We start from the raw sequence: 24380 nt of genomic DNA, 5'->3' as shown, positions 1-24380 counted from the left end.
CTCATCTCAGTTAATCTGGATGAGGAAGCCATTCATAAAGCCTCTCGCATCTTTTGCTGTCCATTAGGTTTCTTCCCAATAAAATACCTAGAGGCCGGTGTTTGCTAACTACGGTGGCTGAGCTAATAAACCCTGTTGATGGTAATTGGGATGAGGATTTGTTGAGATCAGTCCTATGCCCGGCGGATGTTCAGAAGATACTACAAATACCTATATCTCCAGGACGTGAGGATGTCGTTGCTTGGCACTTTAATCGTTCGGGTCTATTCTCAGTTAAATCTGCCTACCATTGCCAGTGGTCTTCGCAGTTTGATGATGATGCTGATCTAAGTAATGTCTGGAAGAGACTTTGGAAACTTGCGGTACCGGGTAAAATTAAAATCTTTGCTTGGAGGGTCCTCAAAGGTTTTGTTCCATGCAAAAGCATACTTTATAACCGGCATATCTCTGAAGATGCAAATTGTCCTTTGTGCCCATCAATGAAGGAAGATTTGAGACATATGCTGTTTTGTTGTGACCGGGCAAGCATTATTTGGAACCAGCTGGGAGTTACGCAACGGGTTCAAGCATTAGGAGCTGGTGACAGATCGGGTCAGCAAATGGTTGCAAAGGTGATAAATGATAGAAGAAAAGTGACAAGGCTTAACAATGTTGGTTTCGCAGAACTGATCCTAACCGGGTGTTGGTATATCTGGTGGGAAAGAAGGAGTTATGTTCATGGCGAGTCAGTTCAAAACCCAGGTCGATCAGCTATGTCAATCGGGGCTTTAACAAGCAACTATATGAGAGCATTCGACAAGGTTGTGAGCATTCGTAAAGGATGGATGAAACCTCCTGAAGGTAAACTCATGATTAATGTTGATGCGAGTTTTGTTGATGGAAGGGGAAGCACCGGAGTTGTTATTAGAGACTCAAGTGGAGGATTCTTTGCTGCCTCCATGAGCTTCTTACCCTCGGTGTTGGATGCAACCATGGCGGAATCCTATGCCCTCAAAGAAGGATTGTGCTTGGCAAACCAAATCGGCTGCTCCAGATTCTTGTTACATTCGGATTGCCAAGAAGTTGTTGGTATTATGAACAACGGAGGCTTCACAGCCACAGCGTCGGTGCCGATTTTGGAGGTTTGCTATGATCTCTGGAAGGATATCCCGTTATCTAATATTGAGCATTGTAATAGGGAAGCAAATCAAGTAGCACACGAGCTAGCTAGGCAGGCTTTAGATGATAGAATTTCTTGTATTTGGGTTGACTCTCAACCAAGTTTTATTACAGCTCTATTAGCAAATGATGTAACTTTGTTATCGAATGAATAAAGCTTGCCAGCTTGGCTTTTCAAAAAAAAAAAACTATGGATATCCCTTTTAGATTTCAAATACAATACTAGTAAGCCCAAAATCCTGTGCTGCAAGGATGTGGGGGCCTCTCAGTTTTTTAAAGGGATAATGTGGCCTGCTAAGGCAGCCAGGATAGGCTTTAGATGGAAGGTTGGCAATGGGAAAAAAGTCAAGTTCTGGGAGGACCATTGGTTGGGTAATTCGAGTCTTGCTATCCAGTTGTAGGCACCTTTAGGAGGACTGTAGGGCCTGCTCTTAGTAGAATGTGGTTGGAGGTAGTTCAGATTGCCTCCACTATTGAGTTTTCTGAGTGTGAAGATAGTCTTATTTGGCAATTCACCTTGGATGGAGTATTCACCTCGCAGTCGATGTACAAGATCATCAGTTTCAGGGGAGTCATCCCAGTTTTTGTTCCTAGTGTCTGGGATTTGAAAATCCCACCAAGAGTGCATATTTTCCTGTGGCTCCTTTCCAAAAACAAGATCCTAGCTAGGGATAACCTGGCAAAAAGACAAGAGGTGGACACAGACTCGTGTCTTTTTTGCACAGAACAGAAACGGTCCAACATTTATTTTTTGATTGTGCTGTTGCACAGTTGCTTTGGAGTGTTGTTTCGCAAGCTCTCAACTTGAAAATAAGCTCCTTTTTAGATGTTGGTGCTAAATGGTTAAGTAACAAGAAGTTTGCTGCTACTAATATCATTTGCTCTGCAACTTTATGGTACTTGTGGAAATTGAGAAACGAAATGTGTTTTCAGAATGTAGGTTGGATGGATCTGAGACTACTTCTCTGGAGGATAGTTGGGATGGCCCAGAATTGGCAAATTCTGTGCCCCCCGGACTCCAAGGAAATGCTCTTGGTCGTCATTTCCAACCTGAAGGACCTGGCAAGAAGACCACCAAGATTGTCGATGGCACTACAAAAAATCTGTTGATCCATGACGATTGAATTTCGTCATATATCACTAAAAAACCGTCATAAAACAGTATCTATGACGATCTCAAATAACGTCATGTATTGAGCGTCACAAATCACACCTCGTGACGTTCCTTAAATTTTCGTCATAAATTGTTTGATCCATGACGTTTTAAAACCGTCATGGAATGTCCCCGGGCCCTCGAAGCCCAACCCAAGCCCGTTTTCAATGACGAAAATTAAAGTCAACGAACAGTATAAATTTCGTCACAGATTTAATTGCCATATCACACAATGGTGACATGAAGAATGACGTGGCTGTTGACTTGACGATGACATGGATAGCAATAATGACATGGCAATGATGTGGACAGTGACGTGGCAATCGCACGTGATGTGGCAAGTGACATCAGCAGCACAGCCTACCCATGGGTGCGGTCTGAAGACGAACAAGACTACATCAGGTGGGTTTCCTGAAGGGGGAGACCCTGGACATGAACTCCTGGGCCGCGCAACTGAAGGAGATGGAACGTGCGTTGGTCGCCTGATAGTTGATGAGGTCTTGCTACTCTGCTGATGATGTATTTGCTTTGAACGCTTTCCGTCTTATGTTTCCGGCTCGGTTTTCTCTTTGGATGATGCCTATGTGCTGTCATTGCAAAACTTTGTACGCAAAACGATCTTTCTGTCATAGTTATGACGGGGGCTTGGCCCTAGAACTCTAAAAAAAAGAGGCTATTAGGGCCATGACCCATTACCATCTCTAAGTGTTGGGTTGTTAGTACGTGTTGTTGGGCTTCTTGTACCGGCTAGGAAGCACTCTTGTTGGGCTGGGTGGTGGGCACTTCGGGTTTTCGGGTATTTTAGGTTCAATGCCCTAATTACTCCTAATAATTTCGGATGCCAGATCTTGCTACCTGAAGTAGTGATCGGATTTTCGTGTTCGGGTTATGCGGGTATGGATTTTAGGTAATATGCCCAGCCATACATGTCTGGTCACTTGAACCCTGGTTGTTATGATGCATGTACAATACTTTTTTGAATTAAAACACATGCAATACCCGCTTTCAGATTTCATCGCTAGATCTCCATTTGATGGTGAAAAAGAAAAGAAAGAGGCTTATGTGTGCATACAGAAATTTGGAGACAAACGGCGTGAGCAAAAATTTGAGAATTTTTTTATCAATACATAGTACAGACGTAGAAGCTTTTATATATATAGACACACACACTTAACCATATAAAATCTGACACACAACTCTATACATATGAGCAGAGATAGAGCCGGTAGATCCTCGAGAGTGACAATGTCATCATAGACATCTCGTTGTCAAATTCTAGAATAAATTCATAAAATTTGAGGATCTACCTATACAACTCAAACCATTTTTATCAATACATATATATGAGGATTTTTTTATCAATACATAGTACAGATGTAGAAGCTCTCACACACACTTAACCATATAAAATCACACATGCAACCCTACACCTATGAGCACCTCCGAGAGATAGAGTCGGCATATCCTCGAGAGTGATCTTGTCACTGTAGACATCTCGTTGTCAGATTCTAGAATAAATTCATAAAATTTGAGGATCTACCTATACAACTTACACCATTTTTATTTTTTTAAACCAATAAAAACCAACGCTTTAGTTGGTGGAAAGAAACAAAATAAAATTCCAAACATGCTATAGCAGTTTTATGAAGGGGCAATTGTGTTCTTGCCCCTACTTTAAAATCCAATTGTGATTTTTGCCCTCTTTTTTGCTCGGTTCGTGATTTTACCCTTACTTTTTTACTGCGAAGTCTCTTTTTACCCCTACTCCGTGAACATGTAACGGCGTCAAATGACCTAGGCAAAGACAAGTTTGCCCTTGCAAATATGCCCATACTTTTACAAGACTTTTGTAATTTTACTCCTGTTTGAAATGGAATATTTGGACACCATTACTAATTTTTCCCCCAATCAATAGCACACTTTTAAGATCTGAGCAAGGATTGACAAATTTTGTCAAAATTTTAATAGCACCATGGCACAAAATTAAATGCAAAGCCACATGAATATGAACATTGCTGCTGCCGAGCACGTGAAGCACAGCCTATTCCAGTGATGGCCAGCGAGCACGTGAAGCACCTCCACATGCGCCTACAAGGCGAACAACAGCGGTAGCTTCGGGAGAGCGGATGACGCATGGTGGGGGAGAGGAGACGGGCTTCGAAACCGCATGGTGTGGGGATTGAAAAGATAGGAGTATTTTTATCTTTTCGCCTTACTACAAAGGGATTTTTCCTTCATTAAATTGTCTTAACCCTCCCCCGCGTCGCTCCGTTCCAGGGTGACTTGCGCAGACGTCCATCCGCCGCACCGCTGCTCCCCCTCCCTCGCCACCTTGCTTCGCCGCCGCTCGAGCACATCGCCGGGAGGCCCGCGCGACGGCGAGGAAGGCGGCGTCGGGACCTCTCTTTCCCACTCAAGGCTCCCTTCTGGCCGGGTTTTTGTGTTGAGGGTAGCTTCGTCGTCCTGCAGCAGCGGGCCCCTGGGTGCCTGGATTCGGGGCTCTCGTGCGCGGATCCGGTGCCCCTGTGTTCGGATCTGTCATCTCCGGGCGCGGCTGTCGCGGTGCCCGCGCTAGTGGCCGCCGTGTGGCGTGGTGCCGCACGCGCCTGCTGCTGCTCGACAGTTGGGTCAGCAACCGGGGCAGCGGCACAGCACGAAGGGTCTTCTCCTATGGCCGGATCCACGTCTTTGGTGAGCGACGCTGAGGCCGCTCCTCCCCTCTTCTCCCTGTGACGACGACGCGGCAGCCCTTGCTACGTCAAGGCATGTGCTCGGTGCAGCCGGTGCTACATGCTCTGCGGTGCCTGCCCCTCACCGCCGCTGCCCCCATGCGGATCTATTTGATGCCGGGAGGACTCCGATTCCAGCGATCATGCTGGGCTTAAAGAGCTCAAGGCAAAAGCCATGCCCGACATGTCAGCGCTTTCGACGGTGGCATATGAAGACGTCACTTACCTTCTTGGAGGCGTCGACTTGCTCTCTCTGCCCTGCAGGCATCGTCACGGAGATTCCCCCGGTTGGTTCTGGTGCAAGGCGATACTGGCCGGTGCCGTGCTGACCGTGGATGGGGTGGATGGGGGTGTCCAAGGTGCCTCTACGAGCACAGGGAGAAATTCCAGTATAGTGTCAGAATGATGAGAGAATGATGAGAGGGTTCCGTTTTACCTCTTACTTGTGCCGGTGGCACACCGTGGCAGCTCAAATCGGTGCGGGAAGAAGTAGCGGCGGACACAGTTGTAACACCCTAGTTTAAATTTTAGCATTTTATAATAAATTTAATTGGCTTTATTTAAATTTCAAAGGTTTAATGTGTTTAGCCTTGCATTTAATTTATTTTTGTTTCACAAAGTAATTAAAATTGTCTAAGTTTAAAATTTTGATGTTGCATTCATGCTGGTGCATAGTTTTGTTTTGTTTGTTTGTGTAGGAGTTTGAATTCAAATTCATTTGAATTCAAATAATTTTGAGTTGAGAGGAAAGGAAAAAGAAATAGAAAAAGAAAGCAAACCCAGCCCAACCCGAAACCAAAACTCAACCCGGCCGGCCCATCCCTCTTTTCCCTTTCCCCCGCGGCCCAGCCAGCAGTGCCCCCCCCCCCCTCCCCGGCCCAGTCCGCTCGGCCCAAGCGCGCGGCCCAGCGCTCAGCGCCCCGCTCGCCCGCACCCCGCTCGGCCCGCGTCGCCCGCTCTCGCTCGCCCTTTCGCTAACAGGCCGGACCCGCCTGTCATCCCCCACCTCCCGCTTACCCCGCGCAACGCCCGGCCGAGTCCTCGCCGTGATCTCCGCGCCGCGTCAGCCCCTGGACCCGCACGCCGAGGCCGGCCTTCCCTTCTTAAACACGCCCTGGCCCTCCCCAGCGCCCCATCTCCCCACGCAGCCGCCATCCCTAACCCTAGCACGCCGCCACTGCCCGCTCCGCCGCGCTAAATCATCTGTGCCGCCGCGGCTACGCCGCCCCGCCGCACCCCAAACCCTGAAGGTCCCCGCTACGGTTTCGTCTTGGCACCAGGAAGCGCCCCGGAGCCATCCCCTCCGACCCCGACCCGTGTGCGCATCGGATTTCGGCCGAAACCGCCGGAGCAGGTAACTGGCCTTTGAGCAATTGCTCGCCGGCATTGGGTCTCCGACCTCTCTGACTTCTGTAGAACCTCTGCAGGAGCCCCGCGAGACCACCCGTGGGGATCAGACGCACGGCAAGTGGCCCTAGCCCCGGACCACGCGAGCTCCGCCACGACCCGCCGCTCGGACCCCGCCGACGCCCACTCTGCGCGACATCCCCGACCCAATCCAAACCTCGATGAGCCTCAGTACCCCCTTCTCCTCCTTTTGAGCTAGCTGCCATGACTAGTAGGTCCTTCCCGAGCCCCAAACACCGTGCTCCGGCTTTCCCCGCCACCCAGTACCGCCATCACCGTCGCGCAGCCACGCCCGGTCCCCATCACACCTCACAGAGCCCACCAGTGGATCACGCGCCCCGCGTAGACCCTCCCCGGCCAAACCGCATGCCAAACCGAGCCCTGGGGCGCCGTTTCGGCCTGCTCCGGCGAGCCCTAAGCTGCGCCGCCGCCCGCGCACCCAGAAACCCTTGGCCGTTCGATCTTAGATCGGCGCCCAAGATTAGATCTTGCGTACCCCTTCGCCCAGAGCCAACGGATCGCAATCCAACGGCTTAGATCTAACCATACCGCTTTAGCCTGTAACATTTGTTAAAGAGCCCCTGCACTTTAGTAGATTCAACCCGCAGTCCACGCCTTTCAAAAATAATTACGCAGAGGTCCTGCTTTTAGCGTTTGACCCCTTGAGCTTCTTTAAAATTGAACCCGCCGTCCAGCACCTGGTCTTTTGCACGCTAGCCCTTAGATTTAATGGTTAATTATGTTTATGCCCTCGATTTTAGCAGAAAAGTCCCTGGAACCCTGTTTTTATCACAAATAAGCCCCCGAACCTTGTTTTTGCCCTAGATTAAGCGTTTTAGCTCCGTTTTAGGCGTTCTTTATGTCCACGCGATCGTTGTAACGCGTAGAATAGTTTTAGACTAATTTTATGTACTATTTTTATGTATTGATGTACTGTTTCTTAGTTTTTATTAGTGTTTACTTGTATGCTTATTATTGTGCATTGTTTTGGCCATGTGTTCGTGAGTAGACATTGATCCATCTGAGGAGCCCCAGTACCAGTACCCGGAGCAGCCATCTTTCGAGCACTTTGAGCAGCAGTAGGAGCAGTACGAGGAAGGCAAGTATAACAGGAACAACCTATCACTTTTAAATATAATTTCATACTGCATTTTAATATTGTATGCCTATAAGGACCTTCCTAGCCACTTTATATCCTTTATATATATCCTTTGGGTTGCATTTTGGTTAGTTGTGCTAGGTTGCTCGCTATAACACATTCTGGTCCTTTTTAATTAATTTGATTAATGGTTTACTTGAACTTAATTCTGAGAGTGGCCCTCTGTGTGGATGAGTGGCTCACGTCTCGTTAAAAGATGGTTTTTATAGAAACATGATTTAGGGGGCCAGCACGGTGCTTAGTGCTTGGTTGGTCACTCTCCATAAGGACCGGTTCATAGAGCGACAACCTAGGACAACAGCGCTACCACAAGGCTAGAATGGGATAGACTTGGCTTACTAATTAGGTCTTTTTGGTTTGGAGTAACTTACCTGCGGGGCAAGAGTAGTAAGCTTCAATGGTCCCTGCTCCTCCGGCTTGGTCTGTGCTTGGATTGCGCTCCTGTGCTTGTACCCCCGGAGGTGGGCCCCATCGTCGCCGATCTAACTCTTCGCGGTTACGCCTTACCAACGAGATTCTTTGTAACGGCCTCGTAGTGAGTCGCTAGTCATCTCACCTAAGAAAGTGTGATGAACAACTGGCGTCGCTCACGACTTGTGGGTAAAGATGTGCAACCTCTGCAGAGTGTAAAACTGGTATACTAGCCGTGCTCACGGTTATGAGCGGCCCAGATCCTCCTTTTGATTAGTGGGGTTGTCTCCTTCCGACGAGGGAGGTGCCTCTCGGGGTTACCTTGGTGTCTTGGTTTCGGTTTGGTTCTCAGTAGTATCATGATTAAATTTGACTAATTACTATGTAACTGGGTTAATGGTAATTCATCAACTCGTAGTAAATAGCTTTAATAAAATTTTGCCAAGACTTAAAAGCTAATGCAGTTGAGTCAGCCAACCTTAGAGCCTCATAGTTTGTGTTATACTTGTTGAGTACAAGTTGTGTACTCACTCTTGCCTCTTCTCTACTTTTCCTCTTGGCTACGCTACTGCTGCTGAGTTCCTGCCGACACGAGGGAGTTCGTCCAGCGCTACCAGGACTACGAGGACTTCTAGGTGTTCGTCTCCCAGTCGACGTCCCTGTGGCGCCCTGCTCAGCTTCGGAGAGCTTTACCATATTTTGTACTTCGCTTCCGCTGTATCAGACATTTTTTGTCATTAATGTAATAAATAACATTCATATTCGCTTTATTATGTCTTTTTACGTGATATGTGCTATGATATACTGTTCATTCTGTTGTATATACGTGTGACTTGATCCTGGCACGTATATGATTGCTCGGTTTATGTTCTTTTATAAACCGGGTGTTACAGAGTGGTATCAGAGTCGTATCGACTGTAGGACGAAACCTAGATAGAACTGGTCGAGTTTTAGGACTTCTTTTCTCCAATCCTTGCCTGCTGAAACTATTTTACTATTATACCCCTTGAATTCTATGACTTCTACCCTTCTTGCCTTGATTTCTCTCTCTGAAGAATAGTTTTCGTAGATTTAGGCCTGAATCAGTCATCTGACCACTATGAGTATAAACTAGGTGACCCTTTTATAATAATACGATAGCACGATCCGCGACGCGTTGTGTTAGTCGAGTCGTATGTTAAACTCGGCTAGGTTGTGAAAATTGTCTGTTTGTTATTATGCTACATGTTTGATTTGGATTTTTGACTGATTGCATAGCTTAGTAGTTTAAATTTGTTTAAAGAAAATCACTCTCATGCTAAAGTTAATTAATTAATAAAATGAGTTAGATCGTTGGGGGTAAAACAGTCCACTCTATCCTGTCTACTTTATAATGCAAAGAGTTATCATATCCATCTGAATTTATTCCTACAATATCCTTACTCGTGAAATCTTTTGCCCAAAATCAGATGGTGAACACCAGGCGTGGTTCTGACCAGCAGGGGCAGAACAACCAGGGTCAGAACACCCAGGGGACCGGGATCCCGATGCCGCCGCCTTTGACTCTGGAGCAGTACTTCCAGCTCCAGATGCAGATGATGGCCACCCTGAACAATACTGTTCAGGCTCTTCAGCAGGCTCACACTCAGCCCCGCCTCCTCCACCGCCGCAGCCTCGCGACAGGCGTGCTGTGTTCCTGAGGGGTCAACCGCCGACGTTTTCTCACACATCCGACCCTCTTCAGGCTGACGACTGGCTCCGTGCAGTGGAGCGTCAGCTGGACATCGCCCAGAGCGATGATCGTGAGCGCGTCTTGTACGCAGCAGGACAGCTGCGAGGGGCAGCTTTGGACTGGTGGGAGTCCCACCCAGTTCATGACCGCGAGGCTCTCACTTGGCTCCAGTTCAGGGAGCGGTTCCGCAGCCACAACGTCCCCGCGGGCGTTATGAAGATGAAACAAAAGGAGTTCCTTGCACTGAAGCAGGTAATCTTAAATATAATCATTCAGCGGTTTCTTTTGAGCTAATGCCCCTTGTTCTATCCTTATGAATCTTGAGTTAATCTTTCGATATCTATCTGTCTTTGTCACTTCAGGGGACTATGTCGGTCACGGAGTATCGTGATCGCTTTCTGCAGCTCGCTCGCTACGCCCCTGCTGATGTTGCGGATGACCGCAAGAAGCAGGAGCACTTCATGGAGGGCCTTGAGGACTACCCCCAGTACGCGCTGCTCAACCTCCGCTTCGACGACTTCAACCATCTGGTTGACAGCGCGCTCAACACTGAGCGCAAGCACTTGGAGATGGAGGACAAGAAGAGGAAGACTGTCCCCGTTGCTTCTGGCAGCAACACTCGTCCTCGCCTCCAGCAGCCTCAGACGTACCAGCAGCCTCAGTACCGGCCTCCTCAGCAGTACCAGCAGAGGCCACCGCAGCAGTACCCGTCTCGACAGCAGCAGCAGGCGGGGCAGGGCCAGAGGTTACCGGCACCTCCGGCTCGTGCTGCTCCACCGGCACCGCAGGCTCCACGTCCGGCAGCTCCTACCGGACAGCAGGCTCAGGGACCCCCTCGCACCTGCTTTCACTGCAGCCAGCCGGGGCACTACGCCAACGCTTGCCCCCGGAAGGCGCAGGCGGGACAGCAGGGGCGCCCAGCTCAGCCCAGGGCGCCACTTCAGGGCAGGGTGAACCACGTGACGGCCGAGTCAGCGGTCGAGGCTCCCAACGTGGTTATTGGTACGTTCATGGTTAATTCATATCCAGCTACAATGCTTTTCGATACTGGTGCTACACATTCCTTCATTACTCAGTCTTTTGTCGAGCATCATGGTATTCATACTAGCACATTAAAGAGGTGCCTGTTAGTATCTTCACCGGGAGGATAGTTGAGGTCTCACACTTACTGCCCGAGATTCAGTGTTTCCTTGAGGGGAGTAGAGTTCTGTACTGATCTGATGGTGCTAGACACCAAGGGCATTGATGTCATTCTGGGAATGGAGACTCTGGCCAAGTGGGGAGTCCGGATAGATTGTGCTCAGAGGACAGTCTTGCTATCAGCTTCCAGTGGCCAAGAGGTTGTTATCAGTGCAGTGGAGCCTTCTGGATTTCTTCATCAGATGAAGGCTAGACCCACGGACGGTATTTGCGTGGTGTCTGAATTCCCGGATGTCTTTCCGGATGATTTGCCAGGTATGCCGCCTGAACGCGCCATTGAGTTTTGTATTGATCTCTTGCCTGGCACAGCTCCTATTGCAAAGCGGCCCTACCGTATGGCACCTATAGAGCATGAGGAAGTCAAGAAGACTATTGATGAGTTGCTAGCCAAGGGCTATATCCGTCGCAGCTTCTCTCCTTGGGCTTTTCCATTGTTACTGGTAGATAAGAAGGATGGCTCGAAGAGGATGTGTATGGATTATCGGGAGCTGAATGCAGTTACTATCAAGAACAAGCATCCACTGCCCCGTATTGAGGATCTCTTTGATTTGCTTCGAGGTGCTCGTATATTCTCGAAGATTGATCTTCGTTCGGGTTATTTTCAGCTGAGGATCTGTCCTGGAGATATTCCGAAGACGACATTCACCTGCAAGTACGGGCTATATGAGTATACAGTCATGTCCTTCGGCTTGACTAATGCCCCGGCTTTCTTCATGCATCTGATGAACATGGTCTTCATGGATTATCTGGATGTCTTTGTGGTGATTTTCATTGATGATATTCTGATCTTCTCCAAGACAGAAGAAGAGCATGAGGAGCATCTAAGGCTCGTATTGCAGAGATTGAGAGAGCATCAGCTATATGCTAAGTTCAGCAAATGAGAGTTCTGGATTGACAAGGTTCCATTCCTCGGTCATGTTATCTCTCAAGGAGGCATTGCTGTTGATCCGAGCAAGGTGAAGGATGTGCTAGAGTGGGAGACACCGCAGACAGTAAAGGAAGTCAGGTCATTCTTGGGCTTAGCTGGATATTATCGGAGGTTCATTAAGAATTTCTCCAAGATCGCGAAGCCTTTGACTTCTTTGCTGGAGAAAAATGTGGCTTTCGTGTGGACTGATGAGCGTCAGAGGGCCTTTGATGAGCTGAAGAAAAGGTTGACTACGGCGCCAGTCCTGACTCTGCCAGACCAGACGAAGAGGTTCACGGTGTAATGTGATGCTTCGAAGGATGGTCTTGGGTGTGTTCTGATGCAGGAGGGCAGAGTGATTGCTTATGCTTCACGGCAGCTACGCCAGCATGAGCTGAACTATCCTACTCATGATCTTGAGTTAGCCGCAGTTGTGCATGCTCTGAAGATTTGGAGGCATTACTTGTATGGGCAGCGGTGTGATATCTACACTGATCACAAGAGCCTCAAGTACATTTTCACGCAGAATGAGCTGAACATGTGGCAGAGAAGATGGCTAGAGTTGGTCAAGGATTATGATCTGGAGATTCACTATCATCCAGGCAAGGCCAATGTTGTAGCAGATGCTCTAAGCAGAAGAAGTTATGTCAACATGGCCGTGGCTTTCCAGATGCCTCCAGAGTTATGTGAGGAATTCGAGCAGTTGAGTCTGGACTTCTTGCATCATACTTCCAGTGCAGCATTTGAGGCAGTACCGACTCTAGAGTCAGAGATTAGGCAGATTCAGAAAGATGATGAGAAGCTGCAGGAGATTCGTGAGTTGCTCAAGAAGGGCAAGGCTCCTCATTTCAGAGAGGATGATCAGGGTACTTTGTGGTACAAGAACCGGATCTGTGTGCCAGATGTGAAGGATCTCCAGAAGTTGATTCTGAGTGAGGCCCATGATACAGCTTACTCTATTCATCCGGGCAGCACGAAGATGTATTATGATCTGAAGGAACGTTTCTGGTGGTATGGGATGAAGCGTTCAGTGGCAGAGTACGTGGCTATTTGTGACACCTGCCAGCGTGTCAAGGCTGAGCATCAAAGGCCGGCAGGTCTGTTACAGCCCTTGAAGATTCCAGAGTGGAAATGGGAGGAGATCACGATGGACTTCATTGTTGGATTGCCTCGTACTCAGAAAGGGTACAACTCCATATGGGTAGTAGTGGATCGATTGACGAAGGTTGCTCACTTCATACCAGTGAACACTACTTACTCCGGTGCTAGACTTGCAGAGTTGTACATCTCTCGGATTGTCTGCTTGCATGGTGTGCCCAAGAAGATCATATCTGACAGAGGGTCTCAGTTCACTTCTCGGTTCTGGGAGCAGCTCCATGATTCGTTGGATACGAAGCTGCGTTTCAGTACGGCTTATCACCCTCAGACAGATGGACAGACAGAGAGGACCAACCAAGTGTTGGAGGATATGCTGAGAGCTTGTGCTATTCAGTATGGTACTAGTTGGGATAAGTGCCTGTCATACGCTGAGTTCTCATATAACAACAGCTATCAGGCCAGTCTGAAGAAGTCCCCCTTCGAGGCATTGTATGGCAGAAAGTGCAGGACTCCTCTCTATTGGGATCAGATTGGTGAGAAGCAGCTCTTTGGCCCTGAGATCATAGATGATGCAGAGCAGATGGTTCAGGCTGTGCTAGAAAATCTGAGGATTGCACAGAGCCGACAGAAGAGCTATGCTGATGGCAAACGGAGAGACCTGACTTTCAGTGTCGGTGATTATGTGTATCTGAAGGTGTCTCCGATGAGAGGAATCCGCAGATTTAATGTCAAGGGGAAGTTAGCACCTCGGTATGTGGGGCCATTCAAGGTGCTAGAGCGGAAAGGCAAAGTTGCTTATCGCCTGGAGTTACCTCTCAGCCTCTCAGGAGTTTATGATGTCTTCCATATATCTCAACTGAAGAGGTGTTTGCGAGTACCCGAGGAGCAGGCACCACTAGATGGAGTAGATGTGCAGGAAGATCTGACTTATACTGAGCATCCGGTGAAGATTCTGGAGATAACAGAGAGGGTTATCCGGAACAAGCGCATCAAGATGTGCAGAGTTCAGTGGAGTCACCATAGTGAAGCTGAGGCTATTTGGGAGCGAGAAGATGAGTTGAAGAAGACATATCCAGATCTCTTTGCTAGCCAGCCCAGCTAAATCTCGGGGACGAGATTTCTTTAAGGGGGTAGGGTCTGTAACACCCTAGTTTAAATTTCAGCATTTTATAATAAATTTAATTGGCTTTATTTAAATTTCTAAGGTTTAATGTGTTTAGCCTTGCATTTAATTTATTTTTTGTTTCACAAAGTAATTAAAATTGTCTAAGTTTAAAATTTTGATGTTGCATTCATGCTGGTGCATGGTTTTGTTTTGTTTGTTTGTGTAGGAGTTTGAATTCAAATAATTTTGAGTTGAGAGGAAAGGAAAAAGAAATAGAAAAAGAAAGCAAACCCAGCCCAACCCGAAACCAAAACTCAACCCGGCCGGCTCATCCCTCTTTTCCCTTTCCCCCGCGGCCCAGCCAGCAGTGCCACCCCCCCCCCCCAGCCCAGTCCGCTCGGCCCAAGCGCGCGGCCCAGCGCTCAGCGCCCCGCTCGCCCGCACCCCGCTCGGCCCGCGTCGCCCGCTCTCGCTCGCCCTTTCGCTACCAGGCCGGACCCGCCTGTCATCCCCCACCTCCCGCTTACCCCGCGCAACGCCCGGCCGAGTCCTCGCCGTGATCTCCGCGCCGCGTCAGCCCCTGGACCTGCACGCCGAGGCCGGCCTTCCCTTCTTAAACACGCCCTGGCTCTCCCCAGCGCCCCATCTCCCCACGCAGCCGCCATCCCTAACCCTAGCACGCCGCCACCGCCCGCTCCGCCGCGCTAAATCCTCTGCGCCGCCGCAGCCACGCCGCCCCGCCGCACCCCAAACCCTAAAGGTCCCCGCTACGGTTTCTCCTTGGCACCAGGAAGCGCCCCGGAGCCATCCCCTCCGACCCCGACCCGTGTGCGCACCGGATTTCGGCCGAAACCGCCGGAGCAGGTAACTGGCCTTTGAGCAATTGCTCACCGGCATTGGGTCTCCGACCTCTCTGACTTCTGTAGAACCTCTGCAGGAGCCCCGCGAGACCACCCGTGGGGATCAGACGCACGGAAAGTGGCCCTAGCCCCGGACCACGCGAGCTCCGCCACGACCCGCCGCTCGGACCCCGCCGACGCCCACTCTGCGCGACATCCCCGACCCAATCCAAACCTCGGTGAGCCTCAGTACCCCCTTCTCCTCCTTTTGAGCTAGCTGCCATGACTAGTAGGTCCTTCCCGAGCCCCGAACACCGTGCTCCGGCTTTCCCCGCCGCCCAGTCCCGCCATTACCGTCGCGCAGCCACGCCCGGTCCCCATCACACCTCGCAGAGCCCACCAATGGATCACGCGCCCCGCGTAGACCCTCCCCGGCCAAACCGCATGCCAAACCGAGCCCTGGGCGCCGTTTCGGCCTGCTCCGGCGAGCCCTAAGCTGCGCCACCGCGGAACAGGGCACGCCGGCGCGTTCCGCCGCCGCCCGCGCACCCAGAAACCCTTGGCCGTTCGATCTTAGATCGGCGCCCAAGATTAGATCTTGCGTACCCCTTCGCCCAGAGCCGACGGATCGCAATCCAACGGCTCAGATCTAACCATACCGCTTCAGCCTGTAACATTTTTTAAAGAGCCCCTGCATTTTAGTAGATTCAACCCGCAGTCCACCGCCTTTCAAAAATAATTACGCAGAGGTCCTGTTTTTAGCGTTTGACCCCCTGAGCTTCTTTAAAATTGAACCCGCCGTCCAGCACCTGGTCTTTTCCATGCTAGCCCTTAGATTTAATGGTTAATTAAGTCTAGGCCCTCGGTTTTAGCAGAAAAGTCCCTGGAACCCTGTTTTTATCACAAATAAGCCCCCGAACCTTGTTTTTGCCCTAGATTAAGCGTTTTAGCTCCGTTTTAGGCGTTCTTTATGTCCACGCGATCGTTGTAACACGTAGAATAATTTTGGACTAGTTTTATGTGCTGTTTTTATGTATTGATGTACTATTTTTTAGTTTTTATTAGTGTTTGCTTGTATGCTTATTATTGTGCATTGTTTTGGCCATGTGTTCGTGAGTAGACATTGATCCATCTGAGGAGCCCCAGTACCAGTACCCGGATCAGCCGTCTTCCGAGCACTTTGAGCAGCAGCAGGAGCAGTACGAGGAAGGCAAGTATAACATGAACAACCTATCACTTTTAAATATAATTTCATACTGTATTTTAATACTGTATGCCTATAAGGACCTTCCTAGCCACTTTATATCCTTTATATATATCCTTTGGGTTGCATTTTTATTAGTTGTGCTAGGTTGCTGCGCTATAACACATTCTGGTCCTTTTTAATTAATTTGATTAATGGTTTACTTGAACTTAATTCTGAGAGTGGCCCTCTGTGTGGATGAGTGGCTCACGTCTCATTAAAAGATGGTTTTTGTAGAAACATGGTTTAGGGGGCCAGCACGGTGCTTAGTGCTTGGTTGGCCACTCTCCATAAGGACCGGTTCATAGAGCGACAACCTGGGACAACAGCGCTACCACAAGGCTAGAATGGGATAGACTTGGCTTACTAATTAGGTCTTTTTGATTTGGAGTAACTTACCTGTGGGGCAAGAGTAGTAAGCTTCAATGGTCCCTGCTCCTCCGGCTTGGTCTGTGCTTGGATTGCGCTCCTGTGCTTGTACCCCCGGAGGTGGGACCCATCGTCGCCGATCTAACTCTTCGCGGTTACGCCTTACCAACGAGATTCTTTGTAATGGCCTCGTAGTGAGTCGCTAGTCATCTCACCTAAGGAAGTGTGATGAACAACTGGCGTAGCTCACGACTTGTGGATAAAGATGTGCAACATCTGCAGAGTGTAAAACTGGTATACTAGCTGTGCTCACGGTTATGAGCGGCCCAGATCCTCCTTTTGATTAGTGGGGTTGTCTCCTTCCGACGAGGGAGGTGCCTCTCGGGGTTACCTTGGTATCTTGGTTTCGGTTTGGTTCTCAGTAGTATCATGATTAAATTTGACTAATTACTATGTAACTGGGTTAATGGTAATTCATCAACTCGTAGTAAATAGCTTTAATAAAATTTTGCCAAGACTTAAAAGCTAATGCAGTTGAGTCAGCCAACCTTAGAGCCTCATAGTTTGTGTTATACTTGTTGAGTACAAGTTGTGTACTCACTCTTGCCTCTTCTCTACTTTTCCTCTTGGCTACGCTACTGCTGCTCAGTTCCTGCCGACACGAGGGAGTTCGTCCAGCGCTACCAGGACTATGAGGACTTCTAGGTGTTCGTCTCCCAGTCGACGTCCCTGTGGCGCCCTGCTCAGCTTCGGAGAGCTTTTACCGTATTTTGTACTTCGCTTCCGCTGTATCAGACATTTTTTGTCATTAATGTAATAAATAACATTCGTATTCGCTTTATTATGCCTTTTTACGTGATATGTGCTATGATATACTGTTCATTCTGTTGTATATACGTGTGACTTGATCCTGGCATGTATATGATTGCTCAGTTTATGTTTTTTTATAAACCGGGTGTTACAGCAGTCCATGGCGGGTAGGCCAACGGCGGCGGCGGCGGCTACAGAAACTAAACCCTAAATCCTAGAACGTGAGAAAAACCAAAAGAATTAAACTGGACCCATGGCGCGAAGGAATGATGGCGTGAGGAAGAAGAAGGCGCCAGAAAAAAGTCGTGAGGGAGGGGCGATGGGGAGCGACGGAGGCGTGCATATTTTTACGCACAAGGGAATCTAATTTGCTAATTGTTAGAAGATAGGGAATTAGGATGGAGAACTATTAGAAAGTGTTTTATTGTCTTTTAAAAAAAATAAAAATAAAGAAGAGAAATATGATACTCTTGGAGATGCTCTAAGCCTGCTATACAGATATACATTTGCAAAACTGGTTCGAGGTGATTTTTTTAAATAAACGAAAAATGTTAAATATAAAAATGGAGAAAAATCCAAATGGCAGGGCAGAGTTTTGGGCCCCGACGAAGCTCCCCTCCAGGGCCTGGCCCAGCTCGCAAACTAGAGCCCAGATGAACCTTCCCGTCCGTGTCGACGACGACAAAGCGCACGAAACGGAAGGAACAAAAAAAACACAGCTGCGGCTATCCACTCTTGAGACCTCGACTCCTCGAGTGCTCTCTCCGGTCTCCGCTCCTCCTCTCCCCCACCCCACCCAGCTCCCCAGCTACGCCGGCGGACGGCAGCCCAGCGGCGCCGAGCGTCTACGGGGATGGTGGTGGCAGTGGCGGTGGCTACTGCCGCGCGGTGGCCCGGCGGAGCCACGGCGCGCCCGCAGGCAGCGAGGGGCTCCTGCCGCGTCGCCGCCGAGCCCGAGCACAAGGCGGACACGGCCAGGTTTGGTACGCGCCTTTTGGATTCTGTGTGTTTCGATTCGGCCGTTTGACCTCTAGGCTAGATCAACGGCTGCCTCCATGGGTGTGACGGGTTCATGTCTCTGCCTCTCTGGACCTCCATTTTGACCTGAGACGACCTTAAGCGATTCAAATTGTATCCGGACAGACCAATTCCAGGCGGAGCGTGTAATATTGAATTGAAATGTTCGAGGTATAGCGCGCGAGTCAGGAAAATTACGGCAGCCGTTAAGAATACTGAACGCTAGTGCTGCAGATCCTTTATTTGTAGCAGTGCCTTGTTGGAGCACAACCTTTCAAGAGTCTTGTGGAAATGAATCCGCCAAATTATCCATCCTACCCGTATAACCTAAGAAGATCTTTACAGCCCTGTTACTTTTAAGCTGATGTCACTGCCTTTGTTTTGCACATGATTAGTAGCACAGATTGGAATGCAATATATTCACTGTTGGCAAATCAACAACATTTTATACGTTCCTTTTGTGAAACGGTTTTATCAAGTTGATCATGTTTTTTTTAAGAACAGAAACTTTACATGGTATGCACACCAAAATTGTATTTCTGCCGAAGGAGCCTCAGGTTCAATTTGTCATCACGGTGACCTCTTAGAAAGCAAACCTTTCTTTCCTACTTCTTGATTCTTGATGTAGCAGTAAGTGAAAGCATCCTTTCTGGATCCATAATAGAAAGTCTTATTGAAGTTACTAAGGATTTACAAAACTAATTAAATTCCAGAAAACAGAATTGTAGCCGCAAAATCGGCCCTTCGATTCATAATACTGCCTACACGTTCCTATATTGACAAAAGGCTTCCCTTGTTTCTTTAGGTGTCTTCTTCAATCTTGCTCAGGCTACATGTGATTTTGATTACGTATTCGGTATTTTTATTTTTAACAGTAAAATATAGGTTGTTACCATGGATGAAACCAATAAGACATGACGTTAGGGTGCAAATGTCCAATGTAAATATTGGTGCTGGGAGCTATGAAGAAGATGGAGCAAATAGCCATGGAGAACATTTGGATAATTCTGCTACCAGAGATTCCAATAAACCGTGAGTACTAGTCCTCCCCTTCTTTTCCCACGATTTTCATGCCAGCGTCTTGTACACTGAACTTCTTCTATCTTTGACAATGCATCACAGAACAAAACCACTTTCAGGATCTAGTTTCCAATCTATTGGTGCCGCGCTACTTCTCTGCGCCCTGGCAGCTGGTTTTTTCTTTAAAGGACAACCATCTGCAGTTGTATCTATGCTGGCAAAATCAGGTTTCACGGCAGCATTTACACTGATTTTTGTATCTGAGATTGGAGATAAGGTACATTTCAAGTGACCTCTCTCCCTCCCTCCCTCTGATCTTGAGCTTCCAGATACACTGCAACATGTCTGTTCATCTTCTTTCCAGTAACATAAGACATACTCCACCATTTCCTAAAACTTATTTGTAGTGTAACAGAAACATTCACAACATACTTTGAGTTTCTAATTGTACATTAAGGTTACCAGCATGCAGCTTAACTACAGTTATTATATTTCGATAATTGAGGACTTATTGTCAGCTCAATAAGATGGGACTTGCATCTCCTCAGTAGTGAATTGCCTACTATAATGTAGTTTCAATCTTACATGTATTGGAGTTCTTATTTTGTCTTTTCATTGCTATCAGTTCTAGCTACATGTTGTTCAGTTGTTCTGCAATGCTCTCTTTTGTAAGCTCAGCAGATATCATATGTTTACTTTTCTTCCATTGGGAGATCATGTTATATGTTTAAAGCACTTTTAAGTAGGCCAAAGGAATTTTATTGGGTTGACATTTCTGTCATCGCAGACATTTTTCATTGCCGCACTACTCGCAATGCAATATCAAAAAGCATTGGTAAGTTGTGAACCTGTAAATTTAGTGTCTGTCTCACTTTATTGTTTAACTATTTGATTTTTTTCGTTTTACTCATCTCTAGATATCACTTTTTTTTTTACTTTGATATAGAAATATGTGTATATCTCACTCCAAAGTACCTGCCATTTAATAATAAAAACTGCTAGCCATAAGCAGTGGCTCTTGCATATATGCCACCTTTCCATTTTATATACACGTAGGCAAAAGACTGTTTTATCCTTTATTGGAATCTTTTAATGGACTAAAGCCCAGAACTATTGCAAGATTAGCAGGGCTAACTGCTTGATGACTTGATCAGTTGAGCAGAGATCTCCATGTAAATGATAAACATATCCTAGATCCTTCTGGAATCCAAAGAGCTAAAAAGACTAGTTTCAACTATAATTCAGGCATCATCAAACTGTTCCATTTGCCTGCACTAGAAGGAATAAGAACCAAGTGATCACAACATTCTCTTAATGGTGTTGCAATCCTGTTAGATTGGACATCACTCACATGTTTAGTGTGTTCCACTGGCCACTGGCTAGAGTATAGATTATAGCACCATCTTATAGCATGGCTTCCTTTTAAACATGGCCAGTGATGGCATGGAAACAGTCTGAGCTCAGGTGGAAGTAGCCTGTTGATGAAGAATGTAGGTGTAACAAGGCCAGTACAAATGAATACATGTGTCTGAAATTTTGCAATGCATATTAGTTTTTGAGTTGAAGCCGTTACTGGACTTATGATAAATACGCATATTTTCCGTAACTTAGTACTACAAAATTCTTACTGGCATATATATGAGGGTTGTTGTTTCGTAGAAGTGATTTCATGGTTTAGGAGTAATGTGTATTCAAATATTTTCCTATACATGATATTGACTTGCCTTTTTTTTCTATAGCACAATATGTAGTTTTTTCTGCAAATGTTTGAGCATTTATATCATTCTGTGAATTTTATGAGCAGGTTTTACTTGGGTCAACGGCTGCCCTTTCCCTGATGACTATTGTGAGTGTTATAATTGGACGGGTTTTCCAGTCTGTACCAACACAGTTTCAAACAAGTTAGTATAATTACTTACTTTACTAAACAATCCATTATGTTTTGGAAAGAAATGCTCACGCTTTTATGGTACTATGCATTGTAATTTGTGATGTACAATTTGTCATTCTTTCTCCAATTGTATTTAGTGTGGTATGTTTGTTCCATTATGCTTAACAACATAATTGTGAAACCATGGTTTGCCTTCAGCATTACCGATAGGAGAGTATGCTGCAGTTGTTCTGCTGGCATTCTTTGGTTTTAAGTCAATAAAAGATGCATTGGCACTTCCTGATAGTGCCAATGGGAACATTGAGGGAAACTCTGAGAGTGGGGAACTGGCTGAGGCTGAGGAGCTTGTCAAAGAAAAGGTTGTCCTTGTCCATACTATTGTTTATGTTCAGAATTCTTGTGAAAAACTACAATTCTTTGATTGTACACTTATTACCTGAAAGCCGGTGCAAGTATGTCTTCCTGACAAAATTGAAATACTGAAAGAAGTTTCCAGCCTTTTCTATGTCCTTTACTGAAAGTTCTTCTACTTCATTACAGGTTTCTAAGAAGCTCACCAGCCCTCTTGAGGTCCTTTGGAAGTCCTTCAGTCTTGTTTTCCTTGCGGTAAGTTGTTTCTCATTGACTGTGAAATTGTTTGTCAAGAATATTTGGGAGCTTTGTGCTTAAATCCTGTCAAATAACCATCTTATTGTTTCCTAAATGTTCTGCACCTGTAGGAGTGGGGAGATCGGTCTATGCTGGCTACAATTGCTTTGGGTGCTGCACAGGTGTGTTTGCAAGTTGTTTTACAGTATTTACTTGTGAATTATTTGGTTTAGCTGGTTTAAGCATTGACCAAATGCCTTTTTTTTTGTAGTCTCCTTTGGGCGTTGCTAGTGGAGCCATAGCTGGACACTTGATTGCAACTGTCCTTGCTATTCTTGGGGGAGGATTCCTGGCCAACTACCTATCCGAGAAGCTGGTAAGACAACTAAATGTTGTTCGGTCATATTTGTATCTGCTGTTTAACTATTATTAGTAATTTATCAGCATGTTTGTAAACTCAAAAGCGTCTGGACCCAAATAATTTGGTGCTGGCATTCTCATGAACTCAAAGTGAATTGTAAGTTCTAGGCCTACAGAAATATCAAATTAAAAAATGAAACTTGAAATTATTGTGTGAGAATCTTTTTTCATCACAGAAATTTACTGTGAACAATAGTTAGCTCGTTCTGGATGTGATGTGTGGACATGAGGCTGTCTATGAAAGAAAGCAGCTGGGGTAAAATTGTGTATGTGTGGCCATTATGCTCCAGATCTGCCCAAACTGTTTACTTAAACAATACAAAGAACAGATTGGGTTTTAAAGCAGCAGTTTCTTAAGGGGCTGTTTGAAAGATCTCCAGCTCATGGATTCTTGCAGTAGCGGGTCCAAGGAAAAAATTGGTTCTTGCACTAGAGCTTGTGAGCTATTAGAATGGTTTAAGGATGTGGTTTTATACTAACATAGGAGCAAGGTTCTCACACAAACACTCCCAGTCCACCCCACTTGAGCTCCAAGAATTATCGGAGTTAGAGCTCTCTCTGACAGGCTTCTGTTGGAGAACATACCGTTTGTTTTAGTCACTTATTCTTGTCTCATTATGAATACTTTACCCTATTGTTGTCAGCTTGTTCAGCATGTCCTTTTGAGAGTTCGTCAAAAGATTATGACTCCTGGAAATACATTTTTGCAGGTTGGCCTGCTAGGAGGAGTATTATTTTTGCTCTTTGCTGCAGCAACTCTATTTGGTGTATTCTAACCCATCTGAAGAATCTGTGACTAGGGAAAACCAAGTCGGCTTGTTGGCAGGCGTGGTATGTAGATAGGTGTTATCCTTTCCATGAGATTATTTCAATGTGCGTACATTTCTATCAGACTGGAAAACGTACCATAATATAGGGGCAATTGAAACACGTTACCATGCGATGATTTAATTACATCTGTTTAATTGGAATTATTACTTTGGTCTTTGAATCTAGCTTTCAGTTTTGTCAGCCATGTGCTTATTATTCCTTTATGGGAGACGATTACAAAAGGAAATTTCAGAAGGAACTGTGTTAAAAAAAAACTCAAAGAAGGTAATGTACAAAATTAAGCACTAGGGTTTTTTTTTTGAACTAGAGACATCCTGCTTTTATAGAAAGCTATAAAGCTTCGGCACATACACAGGCTAGGGATGCCATCTACGGCAACGAACAGAGAGGTGCAGAGGACGACGCAGCCTTCGCCAAACCTCAACAAGAGAAGTACTACACGGAGAGAAGACAAGGACAGAAAGCCAAACGGAGGCCTGTAAAGCTAAAGATAGGCAACTAACGCCAATGATTTACATAAAGTCTTGAAAAGGATCACGTTCCTTCTCCCGTTTTCACTGCTCATCCACGCCGCAACCTGGTCTTTTTGCTCTTCGGTCAGAAACTCGCAAAAGAATGCGCCACCTCTGCATCGATCAAAGAAGAAATGGCAAATTATTTTGTACATGTCACATGGAGATCTCCGGAATTTCGCCTCGATCCTCATTTCGTTTCCATGATTCATCTTAAAACTACAAGATCACTTATGCTCAAAGCTTGTTAATTGTACACGCACAGCCTAACCCAACATGACAAGGGATCGATTGGATTGTCGGATCAAATTCTTGTGGGAATTGCAGTATTGCACTATGAGTTTGGTTGAAACATCCTTGCTAGTCCATCATTACTTGAAAACATTCGATATTGATATGTCTAAGCCTATTCCATTGTAGAACTACTCTTTTTACATATGATCTTGTTTCTATTACAAGAGATTAGAGTTAATTCTTTTGGATTATCATTAATGAAACAATGAACCAACATGCCCCTATAATCCTACTTGACTTGGTTTAATCTACTCATTTGTGTCACCGTCAATTCATCGACCCATCTGATTAGATGCATGGAGGGAATCTTTTAGCAAAGTCTGCCTATACAAGATTGGAATACTTCTAACGCTCTCACCATCCGACTTTTACAACCGCTCCATGCACCTCAAGTGATTTGCGTGTGTTTTCTACCTTAATATCGCGAAAGAGAACTTATACATGATATGATCACCTCCTCCTCTCTCTCTTCATTCATGGCCCAATACAATTGTTGTGTCTGTCGTTG

General features: G+C 46.6%; 1 protein-coding gene across 6 annotated transcripts; it reads left to right on the top strand.

The window, feature by feature from the left end:
* Window positions 1–18019: 18019 nt before the first annotated feature.
* LOC120640204 (GDT1-like protein 2, chloroplastic) lies at window positions 18020–23915 on the top strand. 6 transcript variants are annotated; one of them, XR_005661755.1, is made up of 12 exons: window positions 18020–18282; window positions 19192–19348; window positions 19439–19613; window positions 20124–20171; window positions 21141–21237; window positions 21426–21586; window positions 21768–21833; window positions 21947–21997; window positions 22087–22191; window positions 22946–23066; window positions 23248–23330; window positions 23422–23915. XR_005661755.1 is itself a non-coding variant. In XM_039916067.1 (10 exons), exons 1-10 carry the CDS (start codon window positions 18153–18155, stop codon window positions 23009–23011), a joined length of 1041 nt encoding a protein of 346 aa, XP_039772001.1. In that variant the 5' UTR covers window positions 18020–18152; the 3' UTR covers window positions 23012–23226. The 6 variants fall into 6 exon arrangements, 2 of the variants coding, with proteins under 2 accessions (XP_039772001.1, XP_039772000.1); XR_005661754.1 differs by having other exon boundaries at window positions 23239–23330; XR_005661753.1 differs by having other exon boundaries at window positions 23232–23330.
* The last annotated feature ends 465 nt before the right edge of the window (window positions 23916–24380 follow it).

The sequence above is a fragment of the Panicum virgatum genome, chromosome 7K (genome assembly GCF_016808335.1).
Source record: "Panicum virgatum strain AP13 chromosome 7K, P.virgatum_v5, whole genome shotgun sequence".
In the NCBI taxonomy this organism is placed as follows: domain Eukaryota; kingdom Viridiplantae; phylum Streptophyta; class Magnoliopsida; order Poales; family Poaceae; genus Panicum; species Panicum virgatum.
The sequence above is the reverse complement of the archived record's forward strand: the minus strand, read 5'-3'. Positions and strand labels throughout refer to the sequence as shown.

What these genes read in the sequence shown, in the direction of transcription:
- LOC120640204 (XM_039916066.1), top strand. Translation starts at nt 18,153, where the DNA reads ATGGTGGTGGCAGTGGCGGTGGCTACTGCCGCGCGGTGGCCCGGCGGA. An exon ending in TGCAATATCAAAAAGCATTG is followed by an intron (nt 20,172 to 21,140) that starts GTAAGTTGTGAA and finishes TTTTATGAGCAG; the next exon opens with GTTTTACTTGGGTCAACGGC. An exon ending in ACTACCTATCCGAGAAGCTG is followed by an intron (nt 22,192 to 22,945) that starts GTAAGACAACTA and finishes ACATTTTTGCAG; the next exon opens with GTTGGCCTGCTAGGAGGAGT.